This window comes from Haliotis cracherodii, unplaced genomic scaffold (genome assembly GCF_022045235.1).
Source record: "Haliotis cracherodii isolate W230 unplaced genomic scaffold, xgHalCrac1.p SCAF_10, whole genome shotgun sequence".
NCBI lineage: Eukaryota > Metazoa > Mollusca > Gastropoda > Lepetellida > Haliotidae > Haliotis > Haliotis cracherodii.
In genome coordinates, this window is record NW_027266265.1 from 33,936,570 (window position 1) to 33,959,211 (window position 22,642).

At 39.5% G+C, this 22,642-nt stretch overlaps 1 protein-coding gene and 1 pseudogene across 1 annotated transcript; both read right to left on the minus strand.

The window, feature by feature from the left end:
- Positions 1-1,833: 1,833 nt before the first annotated feature.
- On the minus strand, positions 1,834-14,324 carry LOC139453732 (beta-1,3-glucan-binding protein-like; annotated as a pseudogene).
- A 215-nt stretch (positions 14,325-14,539) lies between these two features.
- LOC139449585 (tripartite motif-containing 13-like) lies at positions 14,540-19,486 on the minus strand. Its single transcript, XM_071231048.1, has 2 exons — positions 19,424-19,486; positions 14,540-17,285 (listed from the first exon to the last, which is right to left on the minus strand). Exon 2 carries the CDS (start codon positions 17,277-17,279, stop codon positions 16,242-16,244), a length of 1,038 nt encoding a protein of 345 aa, XP_071087149.1. The 5' UTR covers positions 17,280-17,285; positions 19,424-19,486; the 3' UTR covers positions 14,540-16,241.
- Between the last annotated feature and the right edge of the window lie 3,156 nt (positions 19,487-22,642).

A 22,642-nucleotide genomic window follows, 5' to 3' on the forward strand; every position in this document is an offset into this window, starting at 1 on the left:
GAAGGGCCAAACAAAGTACACCGAGATTGTTTTTTATGTAATATAAAATTAAAACAATTGCAACAGTTTGTGAAAAGTAATCTGTAGCTTGACTTTGAAAACACATGTCCGCTACCGTACCCTGTGTGAAACGTTGTAAGGTTATCATTTTAAACGATAAGATGTCTAAGATACCCAAAGTTGTGTATTATGTTTTTTAATAAATATTTAAGAGGTTTAAATGAAATTATATTATTTTTTAAAAAAAACATGTCGATGTATTCTTTGAGTGCTGACTAAGAAGAGCCAGGTAAGTTCAATTTTTGGATATACTACCGCTAACTTACGCTATTGTGAACTGAAAATCAAACAAAATATGAAATCAACTGAGAGGTATTGTAGTTTCATTTGCTCCTCTGTTTAGCATATATTTACTTTTCAGTACAGGGAAATTAGATTACTTCATGGAAGAGGTACATGCTGAAAATTAAACGTCTAGAAAATGGAAATACACATTGCTGATCCATCCGAAAGCGGTTGACCACTGTCAGACTGTGTGTCTCGTGACCCGATTAATGACTCGAATGACGAGCTGAAGGCAGGGCAAATATCAAAGGCAAAGGGTTCTCTTTCAGGTTACCCAGCGATTGTCAGAAACGTAACCCAGCCCGTGAAAAACAGCAGGTGTCACCTTCGTGTTCTGCCTCGTTCATTTATTATTATATCATACATTAATAAAGCGCAGGTATCCAAGTACTAGTATCTGCTCAAATGCTGCTTTATTTGTTCCCCGACAAGTAGATCCGTTTGCATTTCAGTCATCATTCTGCGGAGTATACAACCCAAGCTGCCTACGGGCGCTAGAGGTATTTTTTATATCCACCACAAATATCGGGTACCCAATCTCTGCCGTTGGCTCTCAGCTCTTTTTAGGTGAGAGGTCGAGCGTGTGTTTTCTCTTTTGAGGAATTCACTCAGCGGCTTTGGCTTTGTCTTGAGACATAAAACACTAAAGATATTTCCTGTACAATATTTTCTTTCACGATAAATGCGCTTGCAAGCAAGCATCTTCCCGAGGCAAGGGAGTTAACTGACCATAAAGTCCAGTTTCCACCCTTGCCGAACTAGGCTGGAATTCTAGAGTTACATTTTGGCTGGACTAAGGAATCTATACATTGGCCATTGGCATTAGCATCCGGTCCGGAAACAACATGGAGATCAACGTGCAGATTTCGGTCGACTGCAGTATTTGCAAAACACGTGTTCCGTCGACTGAGCGTCGACAGATATTTTCCAAATATTGACATGTGTTTATTCAAGGTGTTCAAATGGTCTGATGCACTTCGCGGTCGCCGCTATTTCGTTTGAAAAATAGTAAAGTGATATGAAAGGTGGAATCTGATTGGTCAAAAGGAGCGGCATACCAGGGACATAACTCGTAATAGCCACTGGTGGCGATTCGATCGAGCTTATTCCAACCTAGTTCGGCAAGCATGACGTCCTTGCCTCGGGAAGATGGTTTGTAAGGGACTGTTAGTCATGGCTTTGCTAACTGCATTTCTCAGCTCGACTACATGGAATTGGTGGGTCGGCTTACCGGTGTGGACGTGGATTGGATGGATTGTTATCCGCTGCCAGTCTGCTTGGTATCGGCGGCTGTAGGGTCCTCTTTCTGACAGCCCCATGGGTGCAGATCACCTACTTACAGGATGGCGCTTTGTGTTCGGCTTTTCCTGATTATCAGCGAGTCTGTCAATGTGTGTTGATACATTGCTATCAGCTCCCTTTGTACCTGGTATCTACGGGAGAAGGGTTCGTCAACTGGAGCCTAAACCACCAGTTGGAGACATGTTGTCATATCAAGAACAATGTATTAACATCTGACAATTTGATGAATTTATTCCGAAATAGAAGCATTTCATTCCGTGACGACTTCTCGCCAACGATCTAATACTGTATCATCTTGACAGACTTGATCTTCATGGCGACGTCTTCACCGTGCCAGGTTGGCTGCCACTGGTGCTTGTTCTTCCAAAAGTCTGCCATGGCTGTAGGTGATCCATTCTTCCAGGGTTTTCCATTAGGGTTATGCCACGAATCTGAAAAGTAGACGCTGTTATCGCCGACAGCGACGTTGAGGATGAGACTCATCTGCAAATGTTCACACTTGTTAATCATTGCATGTTTCGATTATGTACAGACCGTCGTCAATATAGTTGGAATATTGCTGAAAACAGCGTTAAACAACAAACAAAACACATTAAATCACTTATATACGAGTGCCACTGATAGATCTTGTTAAATTGGATTCGTCTCCCGGACATCCCTTTTGAAACAGTGGGATTCCTCATGTCGACTTGACTGTGGTAATAATTTATTTTAAGTTTGAATATATAACAACTTAAACTTAGTTCATCTTGGAGATGCATTTCTTATGAAAGTAGGACATAATCCATTGTCTCAAGACGTCACATTCCAGAATGACGATATATATATCACACAACTGTTTGAAGATACAAAATGGACATATTTTGCAGCTGCTTTATATATACATAGATGAAAGTTTTTAAATTGAAATCTCCGATTAACACCGTCATCAAATACTCAATAACAACCGCAAATCTGAAAACACATACTGTTTATCTCTTATTTGTGCACCTGCACATCCTATAACATGAGAACAACATATGTCATATTTCCATTTGTATTATCTATCCAAAAAAAGGAACATATTTGTAAATACAAATTACCTTTCCATCAAAGGGAGCATCTTTACCTCCGCTTGCCCAGATGTTGTGCCCGGTCAGATGACTGTAGGACCAGTATCCTTGGGAAGGTGTTGACCACGCCAAGACTGGATGGTCGTCCACAGACAATCTAGTTAAGGATAACATACATGTACACGAAGGTATATATATTTTGACATACTACTTAACATAGGCAATGACATAACAAGTGTATGTCATATCTTCGTTTTCCTTCTAGCTATTATGGTAAACCAATATTGTGAGAAGCAAATGTTTTGAAACTTCCTTCCTTGAGGTTGTAAAGATTAAATTATATCCGTGCTTTTCTTCCCTTATGTGATTTACCACATATCTTCCCACCTTATGTGTTCTGATGTCCAGTCAATGGAGTACGTGTGGAAATTGTCAGCCCATACACTCCCGGGTGCACTAGCCCTGTAAACGAAAACACAAACATACAAACAGACAAATCTTTGCTATTACATTTTATATATTTATTGTAGATTGTTAGAAACCAAGTGGCAAAGCTTGAATCTGATCACAGTGGAGTCTTGTAGGGACAAACATTGCTGTTGCAATCTTCAGCAATGCCAGCATCTGGTCATGGGTTCGAATCCTCAGTTCGCCAGAATATGATTCATGGCTTGTAAGCACCATGCTTGTTTCATCAAAGTTTTAAATGTCTACATCATTTATCAAGTTAGGATTTTCGCCCACGTTAATCTTATATTGCTTATATATTGTTAAAAGCAGCATTAGCACGAACCTTCTTATTTAAACGTTAACTTGTTGTCAGGGCACCTGAACCCTACCATGTGTACATGTATGTTTATATTTGATGATGCTGTATCATTGTAGAACAAGGACAATGATCATTTATGGCATATTGAAAGGGGAACGAAAGTACTGTACATTGTAGTTAAACTACAATGCAGCTGCAGTTGCAGGTCGGCTGTGCAAACGTACATAAATATCAAACAAGACGACATAAAAAACTGCCGAACAGAAAGTTTAAAACAATATTCTCCAACAGGTTAGGCGGTACTCGTGACACCTGTGCAAATGTAAAGTTGCTGTGATGTCGATGTGATATGATTGAGTGTGTGAGTACGGTTTTACGCCGCCTTTAGCAATATTCCAGCAACTTCACCATAAATGGGCTACACATATTGTATCAATGTGGGGAATCGAACCCGAACCTTTGGCGTGGCAAGCCAACGTTTTACCACAAGGCTACCCCACCACCCCCTAAGGTCATACATGTACGATTGCCTCTGTTTAGTTAGGCCAGTTGTGAACCTTGTAAAATGCAGTTAATGTAATTTGGAGGATTATAAAAAGACGGAGACTGAAGTCCTACCTTCCATAGCCCTTACTTCGGTGCTGATTGGAAACACCCCAGTGAAGTGAAGAGCGTATATTCTGGGCGCCATGGTCATTACCGTTGCTGTCCTTCAAGTTAAGGTTCCCTTTGATTAGAAAGGTAATATTCTGTTCCATCAACAGAACTTGATAACATCACAAGGCAAACATGAGGTTTTGTATGAGGTACTCATGCTTGGGGTAAGAGTACACTAAAGTGAGTATCGGGTGGATAAGTGACAGCATGTCATCGCAGCCCAACGTCTTGGATAGTTACTAGTATTTATTCTCAGGTTCCCAGGTTTTGCTGCCCAGTCCCGATCAGGCGTAAATATTTATTAAGGGAAATCGTTTCCGTAACAGATGTGTTTTTTCAAAATGTTTATCCATTGATGAAACGGGACATTGTGTGTTGTAATGACAATTAACATACAGAACTCTCATAATTCTTGGGGTAGTCTTTCCACTTACGTAGCAGAATCTGATGTGTAATTACAATGCAATTTTATCGTTTTTTAAAGTTGAACAAAAGAAGGGTGCATGTGATGGAAGGTGGGAAATTACACAGTCAAGTTGGTAGACTTACCAGTGTTCATGACACCGTGATTGGGAGGTTAATTTTACATTACCTACAGTCATATGCTGCTTGGAATTGTGCAAGAAGACTATTAATGTATTTTGTTTCTGGGATCAATCACCTAGGATTATGTTAATGCAACTGTAAATGTAGTGACCTCGCGTAGTAAATCTTCTTGCATGCATACCACCATCGTATGATATAATATATGTCAGTTTATACACCAAGAAACACAGATGCTAATTGTGGATTTGCTCGTGTTAGATCTATTCGTTTTGTTTCGACTTCGCTTATTGTTGGCGATGTTTTTCTTGAACGAAAAAAATGATGTTGTGGCTTTCAGTTGTTGAACAGATTGGTGGTTGATCAGGTTGATACATACATGAATGGAGAACTTGTCTGTATATGAAACTCAGCTGAAGAGTATGTAATTACTCTTTGGGGCATATTTTGGACGTTCTGCAACTGTTTATTTCGGGCGTGTTCCGATGGTTCAATTTGTGGTCATTTTCCAAAAAGGTACAGGGTCTATTGGAGGTCATACACCACTCTAATATGGTGGATGTGAGACACGGTGTAAACTGTTGAGAAGGGGAGTATTCTTTTTTCTGCGTTTTCAGGACTTGACAAACCATCTTTAAGAGAGATACTTGTATCTATTTAGGTAACGATGATGTTATTGCATAGAACCAAATACAAATTATTGCCATAATTCCTTTCTTTATCCAATACCCTACACCGTAAAACATTCAATAATGCCATAAAATAGACCACTATCATGATGTGTCAGCAGTTTCATCAAACAAACATAATGTTGTGAATCAGGACTCATGATCTAATCTAACGATGGATGTACTGGCATATATGCATATCTAGCCGTAGCATTACCATAAGCGAATCATACATGTATGATGCAAGTCAGGGCAACAGTTGAGATGCAGCACTAGAAAGCTAAAACTTACCTCTTGCTTCCATAATGTCTATCTCGCCGGAAGCTGGCCATCCGCCATATTTCCAAGGTCTTGTGGGAGGAAGCATCCATATTGCTATGATGGCCAGGAGAGGGTTTGTAAATGTGATTGAAAATACACGTACAGTTTATAATACAATGTGTGGATAGATCAAGCATCAATGGATAGTTACAATAAGTTTCTTGTGTCAGATACTCGCTTGTAGCATGGACCAGCATTGCTCAGGTTTCTTGATAGTCGAAATTTGGACAAATGAACTTCGTTGAATGAATAGTGTCTTATTTAAACTATAACAATCAACTTTAGAGTGTTTATCTGGGTAAATAATTCATCTCTATACCTGACAATAACCATAACAACTTGAAAATATACAAAATACTCACCTGGCCATAACCAATCTCCTTTTGGTAACTTTGCAACAACTTCTATTTTTCCGTAAGTGATGGAAGCCTTTGAATAGAGTTTAGATGACATGATAGGTGGGATCTTTGATCCCTGACGGTGGCATCCATTGTCACTGTAGTAAGTACACGTTCCCCATTGCTCTGGAGAAGACAAGAGACATTCCTTCACCCTCTGTTGTATCTATTGTACACATGTGAATATACAAGTGACACCGCCATGGGTAGCAATCTGTGTTCTCTGTGCGATGATTCGTGCCCAAGACGTTTTACTTAGGACATGGTCCAATCCTACCAAGCTAGACATGCTAGTTGTTCATGTTATGGAGCAGCTAATTTCACATGTATTTTCACTCTGGAAGTGGGCATTTGTTTTTAACATATCACACAGAACTTAATCTGCATAATACATTTTGAAGGCTTATATAAATAACGAATGCCTTGGTTATAATGAAACTGTGTGATTATTGATAAGATTTAAATGATTTGAAAACAGTTAATGAAGTTGTATTCAATTATGTTTTTTTCATTTTTTTTCATGTCACATTGAATCGGTAATATATGCCGTTTTTCTTGACAGCTTTATATATTTTACTACTTGTTTTCGTCATTACCATGTAGCTGACGCGATGTGAAACTTTAATTTACACACTCTATAAAATGTTTATGCTAATTAGTATACAGCAAAATGTAAAGGAGCCCGGAAGGTTGGTTTCAATCATGCAATATAGGGAAAACTCACTGGCAACATCAAGATCTCCATTGTGAAGAAAGTTTTCTCCAAATTTGTCTACTGTATATGTCTGAAGAGGAAAAGATGGGAATAATCTCACAAGCAACATAAATGGAGGTTAGACGCGTCTACACACTGTCACAACTTTAATAAATATTTAAAAACTTAGTCGAAACATAGACCAATACAACAAAAATAAGTTTTCCAAAACGTCAAAATAATTCCAGATCATCCATTATATATACTCCATGAGCATGAAAGCACAGATCCTACCTGCACCCAAGGTTAGTTGTATAGCTACTATGATGACACCAGGTGAGCATAGTCCAACGGAAGACCTTGTAAGTCGCTGTTGACCTAATCTAGCTTCCACTGTATTTTGGAGATACACACACTTATTTATGACGGACATATATACGACAGTGAAGTACCGGTTTAAGGTAGAGAATGCCGTTTCTGATATAGGTGTTGGCAGCCTCTGGGGTGTACATCTGGAACTCTCCACCCTAGAAATGACGCAAAATAACTATAAACTCTATTAGACATATTTCCTTTTAATTCGTATTATTCAGATATTAATGAATACTTATGATATTTTCAAGAGAACGGGGATGATACATATGCCTCTGTGCATAACTATAATAATTGCTATCTCCTGTTCCACAGTAAATATGACACAAATGCCCAGGGTCCACTTGCACAAAGCGTAGGCTTACGATAGTCTGAGCGCTAAGATCGCTGTGTACAAATGGGCCCAGGTGTCAGCATCTGACATATTTAACCCGTTGTAGCGTTTGTTTTGATCGTAAACCGAAAAAGGGCATGGTTCAAAACATTTTTTGATTATTTATTGATCTTGTGTGGTCATTTACTGATTTCATACTTAAGCTTCATAAGAACCCATTTTGGCCATGGGGTTAACTTCTAAGTGTCACTTTGGAAACACTTCATACAGTAATGGTGGGGCTGTTGTGTACCCTAGTTGTTAAAGTGCTGGCTCGTCACGTCAAACATCATGCCACTCAATCAATGAACCCATTGTTTTTGTCTCCGCCTGGGGTGTGGATAATGCTAAACGCAGTGAAACACTTCCTGAACCAAATGTGTAACATGTAGGAGATTATGCAATAGATTTGTGGCAAACCTTACCCCTCCTCCCCAGCAAGTGATTTCATGTGTCCATGTGTTGCTGTCGAGATGGTTTGTGTGGAAGAAGTCAGAAAAGACCGTCGTGCCACGTCTGTATAGTCGAGGACTGAGCGATGAAGCAGCTGGATTTTGGTACATGAAACAGCATTATGAGGTGAAGTATTTACAATCGCTGACAACATCTGAACTACCCACAAATATATGCAAAACAACGGTTAACAACATTCAAGTTTCCTCACGATGGACTGCAAAATATGATCGAGTCATGATCTGGTAAATCGGTGACTGAAATGCATGAGCTACGCTACCACTCGGATACAGTCACACGAAAATAAGTCGTCATCATGTCTTACCACCCGCTTCTGTTTTGTCATCTCTTATGACTCTTCTAACGCCAACAGGAAATTAATCTAGAATGTAATCTCGTGTGAGAAATATGAAAATATCTGATCGAATATTACAGATCCTTATATTTTGCCCATACACAAAGTATGTCAACGAGTAAACATTATCCTTGTGATAAAAACAACACGCAACTAAAGATGACTTATCAGATAGTGTTTTAAGTATATCTTCGCAACCCTCCTCGACGCAAATGCGTATTTGTTTCTGAAACAAGATATGGCCACCTATGTACAATGAAGTAGAACCAGATACAGTGAGTGTCATGCTAGGAACACTAAATCTATACAAAGGTACAGCCGATATACATACGTGGGATGATGTACACATTATTGAGATGATGAAGAACATCTCCGGTAGCAGACAAATATTTTACTGAATATTCCAGCACATTTTTGTCAGTGAATGCGTTCTTGCTTTGAACTCTGTAAGTGAAATATCCATCAGCTGAAACAGATAGAGATAACACGCAGCAGCTGAAAGGTGTCTGTAAGAAATAGACAGCTGTGCATTTGAATCTTGGACTAGCAGTAGTGTTCTTGTGTCACATGCAAAATTATCTTATCTTCCCTATTGAGAAGAACACTTGACTTCGAGCATTTTGGACTTGTCTCCAATGAGAACCATAAACGTCATTTGGAATACACCAAAAAGACGCTTCTGTATAACTCAGAACCTCAAACACTTCACGTGTAAATATTTCTATACTACTTTATTGCAGGAAGGTTTTATTTGCAAAGTAGATAAGAATTGTCAGAAAAAAATTCCGTGTATTTACAACATGCAATTGAAGCCCTGATACTATTCCATGCAGTGTTTGTTTCTGTACATATGTACATGTACATGCATATCCATACTGACATCAGTAGATATTGTACACATGACTGACATTCATCTTTTCTATGACAACCAAAATAGAAGGATGCATTAATTAATCACGATATGTTGTCTAACTTTTATAGTTACCTTGTTTATGTACTCTAATGGTGTTGGTCAAATGAGGTAACTGTGCCTGTTGCTTCAGAAGATGGAGTGCGTACGACAGTTCAATCGCATCAACACCAGGCACGTCTGCCAAAAGAACATGCAGACTCTACATATTTGGTATTTGTTTTCGAGTTTCAGTTTGTATGTGATCCAGCTAAAGTAGAACAAACGTTTATTGTGCATCATGCACGGATGGGAATGTTAAGGGTGATGTGGACAAAAAAGTCTATTCGCGCTCAACACATCCATAATATTAAGTAATAAATATCCATTTGAACATTCATTGAGTAATAGAAATATTTGAATGAGATGATCTGGTCCTCTGTCGTAAGTGATGAAATATAACCGTGAGTTATTCTCAGAACAGAACCCACATTCGATTAAAAACAGAAGCTGGAAAACAAACAAAACGCTAAAATGGTTAAAGAGTCACAACCTGATAAAAAGAACTCCAGGACATTACAGATTAGTTCACACCTGTCAGATGTTGACACAAAATCTAACAACGGTCTCTGAATAGAACCATGAAGGAGATGGTTCGAGCCCAAAAGAAGGGAGAAAGTGCTATGTTTCGCAATGCTCTTATGTCATTGGCTAAATGTTGATTATGGCCTGGACACTCCAAACGATGATCTTGTGGGATTATTTACCGATTTGACAATTTCTGCATTTAAGGATTTCTTGATTAACCTTCGCGTTTCATTTTAGGAATCACCCCCACCCCCATGTTTCGCAATGCTCTGCAAACCAGCACATCAAGAAGTCATTGACTGCAAACAAGCAATGAAGGCTATTAAAGGTGCCGAATATGATTTCCGTTGCCCTCCCATGGTGCACAATCTAAATAAATTCAAAATTTAAAGTTCCATAATAACCATAATAAATGAGAGTATTGGTAACATTATGTTTCAAAAATAGTTTCGATGTACGCCGATATTCAAGGCATGGAACATTATCCAAAAAATGAAAGGTAAAGATTCGAAATCTAGCATTCAAATGTGGATCATAAGCCCCCAAATATCAAAATCATCAAATATTAGTTTTGAATCAGATAATTGGAAAGGCCATGATAAATTATTTTCAATTCATGAATTCCATACTGTACTCTGAGAAAAAGGACGCGATGCTATAGTTTTATATATAAACAGTGTCTCTCATTTTCGATCTTGTGAAATAGTTCGACACTGCATCGAAAGACTGACATGACTTTTGAATAATTCAATTGATCGATCCATCATTTTGGGGATGATTTCAATGTTTCCTGTGGTAGCAAACACACAAATACTACAGAAAGGCAACTGTAGTTATGTTTAAACAAAATCCAGAAATGGTCCCTTGAAAATCGCTTTAAGTTCTCAAAAGCTAATATCAACTCAATACTGGTCAAAGAGGCCAAGTTCCATGGTATTTTTTTATTATCGGTTACGTTTGGTTTGTTGGTTAACGCCGCACTCAGCGATATTTCAGCTATATGACGGCGGTCTGTAAATAATCGAGTCTGGACCAGACAATACAGTGATTGACATCATGAGCATCGATTCCTGCAATTGGGATACGATGACATGCGTCAACCAAGTCAGCGAGCCTGGCCACCCGATCCCGTAAGTCGCCTCTTACGACAAGCATAGTCGCCTTTTATGGCAAGCGTGGGTTCTTGAAGACCCTATTTTACCCCTGCTCTCCAGGGGTATTTGTATTTTCATTTGAGATTTCTCATATTATTTCTGAGGACGTTACCTCTTCATGTTAAAATGATGTTGACAAACCTATTTTAGAATCACCCATATCACAGGATGAAATTCTGGACGCTATAATACATCTAAAAAGCGGAAAAGCTGCTGGTCCTGACCATATTGTGGTTCAAATGATAAAATGTTTGAGATGATGCCTTTTCTTAAAAAATGTTTCAATAGGATATTTGACAGTGGTATATTCCCTAGAAGCTGGTCTTGTTCAGTAATTATTCCAATACACAAGAAAGGAGTTTTTAACGTCCCAGACAATTATAGGGGAATATCCTTAATGAGTATATATTCTTGGAAATATTTTTACATCAGTACTTAATTCCAGGATTACGAGTTGGGCTAACATGCGAGATTAAATTTCCCGAAACTCAAGCTGGTGTTAGAAAAAAAGTACTCAACGTCAGATCATATTTTCACATCATATGCAATAATCCAAAAATGTCTATCACGTCGTTAAAAAAACAAAAACCAAAAAATTATATATATTAACTATGGTACTGTTTAAGAGTGAGTGAGTGAGTTTGGTTTTACGCCGCTTTTATCAATATTCCAGCAATATCACGGCGGGGAACACAAGAAATGGGCTTCACATGTTGTACCCAAGTAGGGAATTGAACCCGGGTCTTCGGTGAAACGAGCTACCCCTCCGCCCCTACTGTTTAAGAACTACTGGTTAAGGGAAAATGTACTCTATATCAAAATCTATGTATTCAAATATCAAATCATGTGTGCGATGTGGTGACAATGTAACCGGGTTTTTTTACTGTTCTGTTGGTTTACGATAAGGATGTATCTTGAGCCCGATATTGTTCTCACTTTGTATTAGTGAATTATATTATGAAACTATGGCTAAGGGTAAACATGGTATTCAAATGTTCCCAAATGTAATAGAAATTTTGATGCTTCTTTTTGCCGATGATGTCATTTTAGTATCAGATTCTTACAACTTAACATTTTAGAATGTTACACCATAGAGTGGAAACTATCAGTGAACTGTGATAAAACAAATATTGTCATTTTCAGGTAGCACTGAATGAAGGATGGTTTTTCGTTGGTAAATGTGTGAAGGTTCTGAGCCATTATACATATCTTGGTGTGATGTTTACCAACACAATGAACTTCAAGAAAAGTGTCTCGGACTTAACATCACGTGCAAAGAAGGCCTTAATCAATGTAATGTCTGTCTCGCAGAAAGTAGGAGCTTTTACACCGAATATATTTTTAAAATTATTTGATGCCCAAATCCAACCAATCCTATATTACGATACGATAGTCTCGAAAAGCTACATCTTTTAGCCTTTAAAAAATTCTTATCCGTTGGTCTGTCAACACCCAATTGTATGGTTTATGGCGAGTGTTGCATATACCCGTTATATATCAACTCCCAAATTAGATGCTTAAATACTGGTTTAATATTCTTGGAATGCATAAACGCCGAGTCCCCATACTTGTTTCTAATATGCTTGTACATTGCAAAGTAACATGGGCATCCCATATTATAAATCTTTTGTTTTCTCAGCTTTGCATGGTTAACCCAAACAGTTGGTGATATTAAAATCTTTTTGAAACAATTTCGTGAACAATCTATAAATATGTTTTACCAGGAATGGCATTCTACTCTACAGTTCAAGGTATGACTTGTATATAACTTGTATAGGACTTGTATGGAACTTTTAAGAGTCTTATTCAACCAGAAAAATACTTATCTACATTAAAATGAAGAACCCTTCGGCGTCCGTTCATTCAATTTAGGCTCGGATTGTTAGATATCATGACAAATGAAGGAAGAAAAAATGTCCACTGAAAAGTCGAAGAGGTTTTCCCCATTATGTCATTCAGCTATGGAAAATGAAATCCATTTTACTTTAGTGTGTCCTTATTATTGAGATCTAAGAAACAAGTTTATATCAGAGCGCTATCTGTCAAATTATCCTGTACCTGCTTATATTTTTCTTTTTCTTCAAAAGATGCTGCTGTCATATACAAATTGGCTAAGTATATATGCTAAAAATGCAATGTCCTTCAGAAACAAAGTGTTAAACATGATTATCAAAATATGTAAAACTACTTATTTTTAACTCTTTTGTATATGGGCCGGAGGCCTTACATGCAATAAATATCTTTGACTTTGACACACATCAAAGTAATTACGTGTTTAAAGTTGTTTCAAATTCCATGTTGGAAGGAGATCCGTCCGTCCGTCCGTCCGCTTCTCAATGGGGACAGATTTTCTCAAAAACTATTTCAGTTAACTAGAGAAATGAAATTTTACACACTGATGTTACTGGTCACGATCTCAAATGAGTTCGAATGTTGCTGTCTTAAAGTATTTGTTTTGAAGAGTTATTGCCCTTGCTCCATGCTTTTCAACTCAGTGCATACTGCATAATATGGGAACCCATTTTCTCAAAAAACTATTTGAGTTAGAGAAATGAAATTTTACACACTGATGTACCAGTTAACGATCTCAAATGGGGAAATTGATGTCTCAAATTAATATTTACAGAGACAGAGTTATGGCCCTTGCTCAAGTTGCTAGTTACAATACGGCTGAAATACTGCCGATTTGACTTAAAAGTTTACTCGAAATGGGAAATTGCACCTGATCTCTCTTTTGTCACAATTGCGTCAAATTTGGAAATGACTAACATAAAAGTTTGTGAAAGCTTTGATAAGGACTTAAATGGTGTAACCCTTATCAAACTACATTTGAGTGACAAGAAAAGGCATGTTAAATTGGGTTGTACCTTTTACCATTTCGACGCATCTATAACTGCAGAATTGCCATTTTTGTATGTGTTAAGGAAATATGTCCACATCTGTAATGGGAGTGTAAATGATGATAGAGTCATTTTCGAAGAGAAAAGACGGGTCATCAATAGCTGTCTTATCATCACTGGAATTTATACTTTCCGAGTCGAATATTTCGCTGAAATGTCTGACGACATTTGACTGGTGTAAATCAGCTCTTTCCACCAGCCATGCCCGACAATGCATGGGATCGAGGCAGGCGTAAGGGCTCAGAACATTGCACAGGCATTCGCTGCGCTTTAGATCACTGGGCCACTCTTGACACGTTGTCGAAATTGTGATAATATCCAATAATCGTATGTATTACACTTACTCGGAAAGGACAGGATTACTTCGTTCTTCTCTGTGTCTTGTTTGATAGCTGGCTGGAGAGACGCATAACAAAGCCCGACTAGCAGTGTTGTGAAGACAACACTTATGGCCATTCTTGACAATCAAAACATACAATGAGAACGCCTACGTGAATAGTGTCTGTAATGTGTAACACGTGACATACATATCTTATCGGTCTAATTAAAGAACAAGCTGTTGTGTCTATCTCAAATGTATCACAGAATCATGTGTTGACTTTCTGCAATTTGGCATTTATCTTTCAGTTTGAAATATAACAAACACCTACATATACTTTTCATTTTATTTTCAATCAGATCATTTTAGTGTCTTGGTCCCGTTCTGTTGAACGATCAAATAGCTACGACTGTTTGAATCTATGTAAAAAAAAGTGAGGGCTTTCGAATATTTTTAGCCCGAACGATGATCTCGGGAACGGGACCCAGATCATGTCTAATGAGTGTTGCAATTATGCGACACTGTTTGGAATAGTTACTAATGATTCTTTTAATGGTAATGCTTATAAATATGTATAGACCATAAAATTTCCCGCCCCGTGCTTGGTCATGAATTAATTAGGTTGCCATTTATGTTAATAGTACATGCCCCCTCATCAACGCAAAGCACGCCCCGAAACACATAGAGTGGCTAATTGTGCTCATATTTGATACGAATCAATTCAGACCGTCGTTTGTCGCCAATGTCGCGGTCATAAAACGTGTCTCGATCTTGGATTGAAACCACTGATCATCTGAACCGAGCTCGGTTACCTTGTCCATACGACCAAAGAGGCTGTCAACTTGACTCCAAACGTACATTAAACATATAATTTCCCATGTCAAATGTAATATCCGACAAATAGCTCCGTAATAAAATGGATAGTGTAATTAATACTTTAAAGTTTGGTATCACATGTTGGCATTATCACATACTTCCTACCCGAAACAGTTTCAATGAAAAATACGATTTTTGTATTGACAAAAAAAGATTTTCTATTTTTTAAAGTTTATCTCAGTATAAAGCCCATAGGCTCAAGTACAATATAGATACGTGTATTATATGCAAAGTAGTGTTGGGAATCGAACCGGGGTTTTCGGCGTGACGAGTGAACGCTTTAACCACTAGGCTACCCGACCGCCCCCATGTATATAGTGACGTACATGGTGACATACCTCTGCATTTATGAAAGATTTACAATCTGATGTCGCTGCATTTATATTTTCCTAGGTGATTGATCCTTGCGTTAAAATAAATTGATGTCTCCTTGCACAGTTGCACGTAGAGATCGGGGGATTATGCTTGTTCCGCGCAGCTACTGATATTGCAGAACCACCTAATCACAGTGTTACATTGAACAGTTTTCTAACCTGACTGTGTATCTTTCCAACTTCCACTACACCAACAGCTTTTGCTGCCTCATCAGTGCTTAAATGTACCATTCTATTGTTGAACTTCAAGAAACGATAACATTACACTGTAGACACTTTTTAGAGTCTGGTAAGCAGTTCAAAATACAATATCAGTACAACGCACAATTTCATCAATGGAGAAAGTTCATTTTGAACAAAATAAAACTGTTACTATACAGGCAAGCAAACCTACGACTGATAGCATAAAAACGATGCAAGACATATGGATGCGATGACACACCATCACTCACCACCCAATTGTCATTTCAATATACTCTTATCCCATGGGTTCTTCCTATGAGGTCTTATTTGCCTTGTTATTAAATCCAATTCAGTTGATGGAACAAAATGCAAAAGATCAACGCCAGAAAATAATCTTCGGCGTGACGAGCTAACGCTTAACCACTAGGCTACCAGACCGTCCCTCGTGACGTAAGGGAGAGGCCGTGCTGCAACCCACGAGCACGTATATGGAGGTGACAAAGCTGAAACCATAATCATCTGCAGGGCATATGATATATTAGTCATATCGCACGCCTAAGAGAGCAACTCTGCGGCGTCTTAGAATACTGGGAAACCCGCCCCATACTGAATCATATCTTCCACAAAATATCCGTCCCCGGGAATAAACGGTACTTCTATGTTGTTTTGAGACACCATCTTACAAAGAGGAAGCCAATCAAACATCCCGTAGACAGAAGTAAACATGTTTCCATGCTCATTGTATCGTTATTAACAAGTACCACTTCTGAGTCACTTTTGACTTCTCCCAACCGTGTTTTCCTTTTCCCTTTTGGAAAAGAAGGCACTTGAAGTGGTATAAATTTCAGTGATTCTATAGTCAGCTTCCTCCCCAACAACCTGCTCATCGTTGCTAGATCGGGTGGCTTCCTGTCTTCATTTCCTACCTCCTGAAACAGTGCATCAACAGAAACATAGGAAGTGATCTTGTTCAGGGATGACTGGAACTTTTCGAGAGTTTGCTGGGACTGTTGCAACTCAGACACGACATTGTTCATTTGGGCCATGTTAGCTTTATGCGCTCCGGTGACCACCTGCTCAAGGGGTGCGTAATGTTCCTCAACTAAACTAATCCATTTAGCTTTCTGGGTCTCAAGAGCAAATGCAACTGCTGAATGGTTGTCCAACGCCTCCTCTTTCTGCTCGCGTATCCGTATCAAGGAACTGGAAACATCTTTCAAGAGAGGCTGCACTCTTCCCAAATAACCTTTAGCTATCCGTTCTATGTGCGGAATCGCATCTTTCCATGGGAGTGGATTTTGACAACGTTTATGTGCCCTTGCAATGCAATGAACACATTCAAGTTTGCTGCAGTTGATGCAAAACATAGTTTGGATTTCATCGTGTAAAGAACAGGAACTGACTGGGCGATTTGTCATCATCAATTTCATATTTTGCTTCTCGTGAACAATGCCCTGAAGAGTCTCATCGGTACGGAAGCGCGATGCATAGTCTCTGTTTTGGCTTTGGGGGATTTTGAATGGTTGGTTGCATAAAGGACAAGGGACTGTTCTTGCCTTCGGCCGAGATCCGATGTACTGGTTGAGACATGATTTGCATATCCGATGAGTACAGGGTAGCATTTTGGGGTCTCCATAGACCTCTGTACAGATTGGGCAATGGAGATCATCATCTGCTATTCCACTTGTAGCCATAGTTCACTGAAACATGTAAACAAATATTAACGAACATCTGATTACGGTCTTTCCTCATGTTAATGTTGCCAGGGAAGCGAAAAACAACAACAATTGACACAATTCTTGACCTCTAAATTTTCACGAGAAATATTGAACTGTTGAAAATTTAAAGAAATCGTTTGATCATACTGGTAAGTCTGACTGAATGTAGAATTTGTACTGACTCATGCTATAAATCGATGCGTACACCACAATGAGTTGCACATGACCCACTGCATATAAATGCACTAGAGACCGCCAGATATAGTGGGGGAAATAGGAATGATAGACTATGTACGCTAAATAAGAAAGCATAGTGTTGAACATGGTTATTTGAGATATCTCTAATTCGTTCACATGTTTGTATATTTCAGCCAGTTTTTATTTATTCCCAACAAGTGAGTGCGTGAGTGTGGTTTTGCGCAGCTTTTAGCAATATTCCAGCAATATCACGGCGGGTGACACCAGAAATGGGCTTCACACATTGTGCCCTTGTCGGGAATCAAACCCGGGTCTTCGGCGTGACTAGCGAACGCTTTAACCACAAGGTTACCCGACCGCCCCTATTCCCAACAAGACCCAAATTCAATCTTCTCGTCAACTGAAACGGAAACCATTTCCAAGGAATTATTACTATATCTATATCAAGCAATGTTACAAAGGTAATCTAAAATATAATGGGGAGCATGGGTAAACCAGTCGTCTAATGCGCCGCTATTCGCTGTGCAGAGTGGCGTCCATTGGACACGCTAGTTACCTTTCATCGTGGGTTCGAATCCTGGTTTGCCACAATTATGTTTCTATGTCTGTCAGCACCATATTCGTGGGTTCCACCAAAGTGGTAAACGTCCAAGACATGCATCACTTCAGGCTTTCCTCCCACATTAAGCTGACACACCGTGATTTACCTGGAATACTGTTCAAAGCTGCGTTAAACCAAACTCAATCACCCACTCTATTATGATGCTTTATATTTCCTCACACAAGATAGTGGGTGTGTAACCTGGGACGCTGACCTATATTACGTGATGAATGAACATATTTGATCGATTTTGGCGCATTGATCGTCCTTTCATACATTATTTGTAAACACACAGACCTGTAAATTCTGTGCAACTGTTATCCCGTATCAATTCATCTGTTTGCAAGTGTCAATTCAAGTGCTATACTGTTCAGGTGAAGAGCGTAAATAAGAAACAAACGACGAGGGGATGTTTATCCTACAATAAAACACTGGTGGGAGAATAAACTATTTTTGCTTCGCATAAAACCCTGATCTCCCTCTCCTATGGGCCAATCAGATTCCAAAATGTAACTCAATAATACCAGCCTAGTTCGGCAAGGGTGGAAACTGGACTTTTATAGCCAGTTAACTCTCTTGCCTTGGGAAGATGGGTAATCGAGGATGAGGTCCTCAGTAACCAATGCTTTTCCAAGAGGCAGCTAAATCGGACAGGAGATCAGGCTCGGTGACCTGGTTGATTGAGCGACCTTGAACCCCGTCGGCGTCGGACATTGTTCATCACTGTTTTTTTCTGGCCAAGTCTCGATTATTTACGGGTCTTCTGACTGATGCGTTAAACAACAAACACAACAGATAATAATTAATTTCTCTGTATGACACGACGTCGTATTTCCATTAGGCACACTGTGTGGTCTAGTGTGACCTTTTGCTGAATAAAATGTATGTCTGTTGAAAGGTCCTTTCCTGTCCAATCCTGTTTGAACGATAGTCATGCAAGAGTTATCTTTCCATGACACGTCACCTATCAACGAGGACGTGGCACTGGATTAATCATGCATGGGTACAACTTTATAGGAAAGGATCGATGCATATTCTACTGTGATTTAGCATTCGTGGGTGTAGTGTATTTTGTTTGTAAACATATCACCAAATAAATTAATTCCGAATCTACGGATTGATGTTAATACCCTACCACCACCAAACTCGTGGTCACAGCTACAACTTCATGTCTACTTTGACCCGATATCTCCCACCTTTGTGTCCCCGACCCGTATTCAACTATAACTGATCCATATATGACAGTCAGAGTAAACGGGTGACCTGATCTAACACTAGACCCACCACTGTATGTTCGAATGTTCGTATTCAGCTTTCTTACCGTCTTTGTACTCCTTGTTGACAAATCGTGCACACCTCGCGTAATATAAATACGGTGACCGTCGAGCGGGTTTGCAAAGGGAAGTAGCTCTGTCTCGGGTTTAACGACAGCAAACGAAGCGTAATAAAATACATACACCGTCTTCGCCTATTGAACTGCGGGTTTCATACAGATTGTCAGATGACGAATTTGTCAAAGAATATATTTTAACCTTTTATTAAATGTATTTATCCCGAATTCATTTGCCTAATCAGGTGATATGTCAATTATCATATACTTTTTGGTAAGTTTGAAGAAAGTGAATCTAGTATTTTACATGGAGTCTGGATATTGTTCCAGCTGCAGCTGCAAAACAAGATAATCCTTCAATTAAAACGCAATTTAAAAAAAGAGATTATATCGTCCTACAACAATGTATTTTTGGCATGCAATTTTATTTTATCAGTATGATGCTTAATTATTTTTTTCTATGAGACAATATATATTTTTCGATAATATGGCAGCAAACCCTCTCTTCAACCAGAATATCAAATGGGCGGTCCCTAAGCAATATTGCAACATTGTCGCAACACCAGCAACATTCAACAACACTTAGAAACATGCACTGTCAGTAACAACAAGCAACATTCAACAACACTGTGTAACACTGTCAGTAACAACAAGCAACAGCAAGCAACATTCAACAACACTTAGTAACACTATCAGTAACAACAGGCATCACTCAGCAACATTCAACAACATTGGGTAACACTGTCACTGACAACATGCAACATCCAGCAACATTCAACAGCACTGAGTATTACTGCCAGCAACAGCAAGTAACATCAAGCAACATTCAACAGCACTGAGTATCACTGCCAGCAACAGCAAGTAACATCCAGAAACATTCAACAACACTGAGTATCACTGCCAGCAACAGCAAGTAACATCCAGCAACATTCAACAACACTGTGTAACACTGCCAGTACCAACAATCAACATGAAGCAACATTCAACAACACTGAGTAACACTGTCACTAATAACAATCAAAATGAAGCAACATTCAACAGCACTGTGTAACACTGTCAGTAACAACAAGAAACACGAAGCAACATTCAACAACACTGAGTATCACTGCCAGCAACAGCAAGTAACATCCAGCAACATTCAACAGCACTGAGTATCACTGCCAGCAACAGCAAGTAACATCCAGCAACATTCAACAGGATTGTGTAACACTGTAAGTAACAACAAGCAACACTCAGCAACATTCAACAACACTTAGTAACACTGTCAGAAACAACAAGCAACACTCAGCAACATTCAACAACACTTAGTAACACTGTCAGTAACAACAAGCAACACCAAGCAACATTCAACAACACTGAGTATCACTGCCATCAACAACAAGTAACATCCAGCAACACTGCCAGGTTCATTCACCTCGAGGGTTGGGGCAAAAGTAGACGGTATTATTCAGTGTGACGTGACGGAGCTTGTAAGTAAAATAGGGTGTCTGGTGCACATGACATGAAGGTGATTGCCAGGAACAGAACAATGTAACTGATAGTCTGCAAATGTTCTGAGAAAACAATATCAATTGTTTCTACGTGTGTGTCACAGCCAAGAACGTGATGTCATCAATCAGAGCCGGGGAACTCAAGTCATACCAGGCAAAGTCGAAGTGTCTTGACCCAACAGACAACGCGGGCATGTGGAGGTGAAAAACGTAGCTGTGGACTTCGAACCCAAGCTAACTCTATAGAGACTATATTACTGCCGTGTCATCTTATCTCGGATAAGACATGTTTCGGTACACGTGCTGAAAAGTTACAACAATGCAATTGCATTTCTGAAGGTTGCTTTTTATATCAGGTAACCCCACAAAACGCCGTCGGGTGCACGCTGGACTGAGACACGGTGTGGTAGTCTAATGGCTAAAGCGTTCGGAGGTCACGCCGATGGCCTGTGTTCCATTCCCGACATAAACACAATGTGTAAAGCAAATTTCTGGTGTCCACCGACGTGATATTGCGAAAACATTACCAAAAGTGGCGTAAAACCTAAACCACTCAACATTGATACTGAGAGTACTGATTTCTCTTTTGTAAGTACTACATGAAGTGCTGAAGTACTGATCATGAAGATACGAGTTAGAATAAGTATTCAGCAAACCATCTTGTCATAACTAAAGGCAACTAAAGCGAATCGAGTGAGTGAGTGAGTGAGTGAGTGAGTGCGTGGGTGAGTGAGAGAGTTGGATTTAACGCCGTTTTCAGCAATATTCCAGCAATATCACGGCAGGGTACACCGAAAATGGGCTTCGCAGATTGAACACATGTGGGGAATGGACCCCGGGCCTTCAGCGTGACGAGCGAACGCTTTAACCACTAGCCTGCCAAACTGCCCCCTGACTTGGTTGATGCATGTCATCGTATCCCAATTGCGTAGATCGATGCTCACGATGTCAATCACTGGATTGTCTGGACAAGATTCGATTATTTACAGACCGTCGTCATATAGCTGGAATACTGAGGAGTGCGATGTAAAACAACAAACAAACACACAAAGCATGCAGCGAATGTGTGTGTCTGATTGTACTTGTCCGGACTTTTATACGCTTTTAACAGTATTCCGATCATATCCCGGCTGGTCAGCTTAAAGTGGGAGGAAAGAACGCAGTGATGCAGGTCTTAGACGTTTACCTCTTTAGTGAAACTCACGAGCACGGGCATGATGCTGACGAACTATGAACATAATCGGGGCGAACCGGAATTCGAACCAACAATCATAGGTTTCTGGCGTGACGCAACTCTACACAGCGAATTGCGGCTCCTTAGCACACAAAGGCGCGCCATTTTTTTAAATCCAAGGCCCCTGAGATACCATTTGGTAGTTTAACATGGATATAATACACAGCCGACAAGTCCTTGTTTTATCACCTTAATGCCGAGCGGCAGGCATGGCAACTACAAGTACAATTTTATAACGTCTCTTGGTATAACGCAGCAGGCCGACCTTCCGCTCGCTGGGCATAGGTATATATCCACTGCACCTAGGAGGCGGTAAATTCGGCAGCAGATTACCGTGTGTAGTTGCTTCCTCGCTCGCTCTGGTCTATACACTGTTCCTAAGCAACATATTTCTGATCGTGGGTTTCCCCAAAGCAGCAAATGCGCCGCTATGGGCTTTCCCCCACGTTAAAATCAAATGCTGAAATGTAATTACAACACTGTAAT